This window comes from Bubalus kerabau, chromosome 19 (genome assembly GCF_029407905.1).
Source record: "Bubalus kerabau isolate K-KA32 ecotype Philippines breed swamp buffalo chromosome 19, PCC_UOA_SB_1v2, whole genome shotgun sequence".
NCBI classification, from domain to species: domain Eukaryota; kingdom Metazoa; phylum Chordata; class Mammalia; order Artiodactyla; family Bovidae; genus Bubalus; species Bubalus kerabau.
Genome location: NC_073642.1, coordinates 70,902,973 through 70,908,368, shown reverse-complemented (window position 1 = coordinate 70,908,368; position 5,396 = coordinate 70,902,973). Strand labels below are relative to the sequence as shown.

At 48.3% G+C, this 5,396-nt stretch overlaps 1 gene segment (V, D, J or C); it reads left to right on the top strand.

Moving 5' to 3' along the window:
* The first annotated feature begins 2,334 nt into the window (after nucleotides 1-2,334).
* Nucleotides 2,335-5,065, top strand: LOC129633983 (immunoglobulin heavy variable 4-59-like). The segment is given in 5 exon segments: nucleotides 2,335-2,380; nucleotides 2,463-2,572; nucleotides 4,251-4,252; nucleotides 4,366-4,561; nucleotides 4,868-5,065. Coding segments are annotated over 5 exon segments (552 nt in total).
* Nucleotides 5,066-5,396: the final 331 nt, after the last annotated feature.

The window sequence follows — 5,396 nt, the reverse complement described above, 5'->3', positions numbered from 1 at the left end:
TTCTGCTTTATTGACTATGCCAAAGCCTTTGACTGTGTGGATCATAACAAACTGTGGAAATTTTTTAAAGAGATGGGAATACCAGACCACCTTACCTGCCTGCTGAGAGATATGTATGCAGGTCAAGAAGCAACAGTTAGAACTGGACATGGAACAATGGACTGATTCCAAATTGGGAAAGGAGTACATCAAGCCTGTATATTGCCACCCTGCTCATTTAAATTATATGCAGAGTACATCATGCAAAATGCTGGGCTGAATGAAGCACAAGCTGAAATCAAGATTGCCAGGAGAAATAGCAATAACCTCAGATACGCAGAGGACACCACCCGTATGGCAGAGAGCAAAGAGGAATTGAAGAACCTCTTGATGAAAGTGAAAGAAGAGAATGACAAAGCTAACTTAAAACTCAACATTCAAAATACTAAGATCATGGCATCCAGTCCCATCACTTCATGGCATACAGATAGTGTAACAATAGAATCAGTGAAATACTTTATTTTCTTCAGCTCCAAAATCACTGCATATGGTGACTGCAGCCATGAAATCGAAAGACGATTGCTCTTTGGAGAAAAGCTCTGACAATCCTAGACAGTGTATTAAAAAGCAGAGACATTGCCAGTAAAGGTCTGTATGGTCAAAGCCATGGTTTGTCCAATAGTCATATAAGGATGTGAGAGTAGGACCATAAAGAGGGTTGAAAACTGAATTGTTGCTTTCGAACTGTGGGGCTCTTGAGAGTCCCTCAGACTGCAAGGAGATTAAATCAGTCACTCCTAAAGAAAATCTGTCTCGAATATTCATTGAAAGGACTGATGACGAAGTTGAAGCTCCAATACTTTGGCCACCTGAAGGGAAGAGCCAAATCTTTGGAAAAGGCCCTGATGCTGGGAAAGATAGAAGGCAGAAGGAGAAGGAGATAACAGAAGACCAGATGGTTGTATGGCATCAGTTTGAGCAAATTCTGGGAGATGGTGAAAGACAGTGAAGCCTGGCATGCTGCAGTCTGTGGGGTCACAAAGAGTCAGACACAATGAGCGACTGAACAAAAATAACACCTAAAGAATTAATATGGTACATTTAGGACTCTCTTCATGAAATGGAATGGAGGAAAGGGTTTTTCATACACAGCAGTTTCCACTTTAGTCAATGTACTAGTGAGATCCCTGGGCTGAGGGAGAGCCGACCCGCCCCAAAGCTGCAGTGTTGATATCTCAGGAAGGAGTGGATCAGGGTCACATTGACAGGGTGTCAGTCAGAGATGGCGACACACACTGGTCTTTTCTGGCTCCAGGAGGGATAACACCACTGATGACACTGAAGACAGCACTCCCCACCCCGGGCAAACCCAGTGTGAAGTCCAGACATGCTGTGACGGTCGTCAGCCCCAGTCTACATCATAACAGACGGAATGCAGGTGCTGAGGCCACAGCCTCAGGGCCCACAGTGAGACAGGGGAGCGGAGCACTGAGGAGCTTCCAGGAGCTGTCTGTCCTCAGTCCTCGCTGGCCTTGGGGTCCTCAGTGTCCACCCTCAAGGAGGAGATCCTGAGGTTCACGAGTTCCTGCAGACACTCAATTGTGCACAGGAAAAGGCAGGACAGGCCACTGGGCAAGTCAGCTGTGCTGGGAAGACAAGCATCTCAGCAGAAATATCTACTTTGTCCACAAAATTAATGCTGTCCTTAATTACTATGAAAAAACCACCTATAGAGATTCTTGAGGATATTTAAACTGTTTCACATGAAAAAATAGTCAAGAAAGCAAAGGGAAATATAAATACTTTGGGAATCCTGATAAACATTAAATTGTACTCAACTCCATTTGAATTCAATGTGATTATTACATGTATATTTTTCTATAATGTTTGCATATGGAGTGAGTAACATAAGCCAATCAGGAAAGAAAAAGAAATAAGAGTTAGTGTCTGACAAATGGCTGGTACCTGAATGTGTGTTGGGCTTTTGAGGAGTAAAGGTAAACACCTCCAGGGGGTTAAAGTCTCTTCCCAAAATCTGCCATTGTTGCCTGACAGACTCTTTTTTTCTGACCAGCCCTCTCTCATCATTTCATTCCTCAAGTCTTCCTGGTCTGGGGAGGGGGACCCCAGGAGGGGCTGAGTTCTCTGAGGGCACAGTCAGCACCCCCTTCACAGGGGGAGCCCCATAGACAGGACCTCTATTCACTGCTTTCTGCTTTTTATACGGAGGTCCCTCCCGTATGCAAATATCCACTCAGGTCACAGGGTAGAAACAGAGCACCAGCTCACTTAAATTCAGGCTCCTCCTCAGGCTTGAAGAGATTTCCAGGAGTGGTGACTCTCATCTGCTCAAAAATGAACCCACTGTGGACCCTCCTCTTTGTGCTCTCAGCCCCCAGAGGTGAGTGTCTCTGGGTCAGACATGGGCACGTGGGGAAGGTGCATCTGAGCCCATGGGTCACCGTGCTTCTCTCTCTCCACAGGGGTCCTGTCCCAGGTGCAGCTGCAGGAGTCGGGCCCCAGCCTGGTGAAGCCCTCACAGACCCTTTCCTTCACCTGCACTGTGTCTGGATTCTCATTAACCAACAATGGTGTAGGCTGGGTCTGCCAGACTCCACAAAAGGGATTGGAGTTGGTTGGTATCATATATACTATATATGATATATATATGATATGGAAGCACATACTACCACCCAGCCCTTAAGTCCAGGCTCAGCATCACCAGCGACATCTCCAAGAGCCTAGTCTCTTGTATTACTGAGCAGCGTGACAACTGAGGACACGGCCCTGTACTACTGTGCAAAGGACACAGTGAGGGGAAGTCGGAGTGAGCCCAGACAAAAACCTCCCTGCGTAGGGGCCCATGACCACCAGGGGGCGCTCAAGACTCAGGTCAAAGCTGAGCTCAGGACCAGGTGCGGAAGAGGAGTTAGGTGGAGGGGGTCCTGGGGGGGGATTCTCCTCAGAACCTGTTCTTTCCTCCTCCTGAACAGGAACTGCTCCACAAACCCTCTTGTGTGTCCTGATATTTCATTGTTCTGGTTTAAGTCACGCTCAGACAAGTGTGTGTGTGTATGTATGTTTTAATTTTTCCTTGACATAAGGATAGCTTTACACAAACACACACATATATAATATTCAACAGCTAAAGTTTTTTCTCCTTCATTTTTCATCTTTCTAAGGAACTCAGTAAAACACTTGACTGTCATGTTGATTTCAAAACATGAAACGAAACATGAGATATTTAAACATTTTAATCATTTTTTTGTACATGAGGAAGGAAGAGACCCACCCTCCTTCTTTCTGTCAAATTGCACACTTAGAATATGGAGCATGTGGTGTGTTAAAGACTCTAGTGTCAGAGTTCCCCAGTGCTGCATATGCAATGATTCTCATCATTCACAGATTCTATACTGCAAATTCACCTACATGCTAGCTTTTATTAGCATCTTAACATAAATACTGTCACCTTGTGTCCTTATATAGGCATTGACAGTTTGGCCAGTTCACTGAGTCACTCAACACACACACATTCCCGTGAGATCAATCAGGGTGATACCATCTCGCCTCAATGTCTCTGAAGTCCACACCCCATTCTGAGCTTATGTCTGGATCATTCATAAGGGGAAATGCAGAGGTCCTCAGGTGGATTTGTCCGTGGGGTCAACGTGAAGCCCACCACCATCTGTCCTCTTTCCCATCACAGTGACCATCACTGGCACAGGGAAAGGAAGCAGGAGCTGTGCTGGGCTCAGCCCTGAGGAAAGAACCAAGGACTGAGAGGATGAGGGGCTGAGCTGAGATGGACAAGGGGCAGGAGGTGGGGGCCATCAGGACAGAGACTCTGGGCTCAGAAAGGGGAACCTGCCCTGGAATCTGGTTCCAAGCCATCTGATAGACACACTGCTTTCCCACCCTTGCTTTCCAACCATGTAAATTCAGAAGGGATCCATGGGGACCCTGGGATGACCAGGGTGAGTGTGACCACAGACTCTCCGTATTCACAGGAATAGAGTTCCTCAATGCAAATTCCTGCTCAAGCTCCAGGATAAAATCCACCCCTGAGCAGTGGGAGCTCACCCCTCTCTGCTCGCACAGGACGGAGGTCTCAGGGAAGGCAGGGTTGTGGTGTAGAAGAAGATGAGGCTGTGGGGTCTTCTCCTCTGCCTGGTGACAGCTCCTGAAGATGAGGGTCTCAGGTGCAGACACGGGTCTGTGGGGATAATTGTGACTGCAGGTGACTGACAGGGACGGATTCTCCTTGTCCCCAGGTGTCCTGTCACAGGTGCAGCTGCAGGAGTCAGGCCCAGAACTGATAAAGTCCTCACAGACACTCTCCCTCACCTGTGCTGGTTCCGGTTACTCCATCACCAGTGATTATGGTAGGAACTGGATCCGCCAGGCCCCAGGGAAGGGTCTAGAGCAGATGGGATGCATGTATTATAATAGTGACACTTGCCACAGCCCCTCCAACAAGAGCCACACCTCCATCTGCAGAGACACACCCAAGAACCAGTTCTCCCTGCAGGTGAGCTCTGTGCCCACAGAGGACACAGCCATGTGTTATTTGGCAAGAGACACAGTGAGGGGAAGGCAGTGTGAGCCCAGACACCAGCCACCCTCTGGGGGCTCCATGACCACCAGCAGGTGCTGGGCACACACAATTGTGTGTTGCAGGAGCAGGTGCAGATGGTGATTGACAGCTGGTCTCCTGTCAGGACCTGTAGCTTCCTCTCCTTGGAGCAGTTTTTCTGGGGAACTTCTCTGCATTCATGACTCTTAGGTATCTCCTCAGTCTCTGAGGTAGCAACGTGTGTTGGGATAGGGCACCATATCCTCACTGCATGAAAGGCACAGTCTCTTAGGGTTGCTTCCTCTTGTCACGTAGGCCCGTTCTCTGGACATTTGGTGCAAGCTCGCTAGATCCACAGGAGAGGCTCTGTGTGACTCAGCAGTGCTGCTCAGCACAGCAGGGCCAGTGAACGAGCTAGCCAGTGGTCAGCAGTGCAAGTGTAGCTGGACTCAGACAACAGAGGTGTATAAACCCCGAGCCAGGGAAGAAGCCCCCTTGGTGATGATAACTTAACTGACACCTCACTCACTGCATCAGCCATAGTTCTCTCCACAGAGATGCAGCGGGACCTCCATGCCAGCCTGAGATAGAAGCTGAGCCTGCTGACACCACGCACAGATGCAGGAAGATGAAAAGTTTGTGTCGTCTGTGTTCCTTAATCTACGTCTGTGGTGTCCTCAGACTCACCTTCTACATCAACCTGGGGTGAGGGTCCCACTGAATTTCCATGGAGAAAACTATGAATAATGGTCTGAGTGTGGTGTCAGCTCTTTGAGCACCACTGAGCGGCATTCCTCCCTTCACTAATTGACAGGCTCTAGTAGGTGCAGTAGCTTCTGTCATT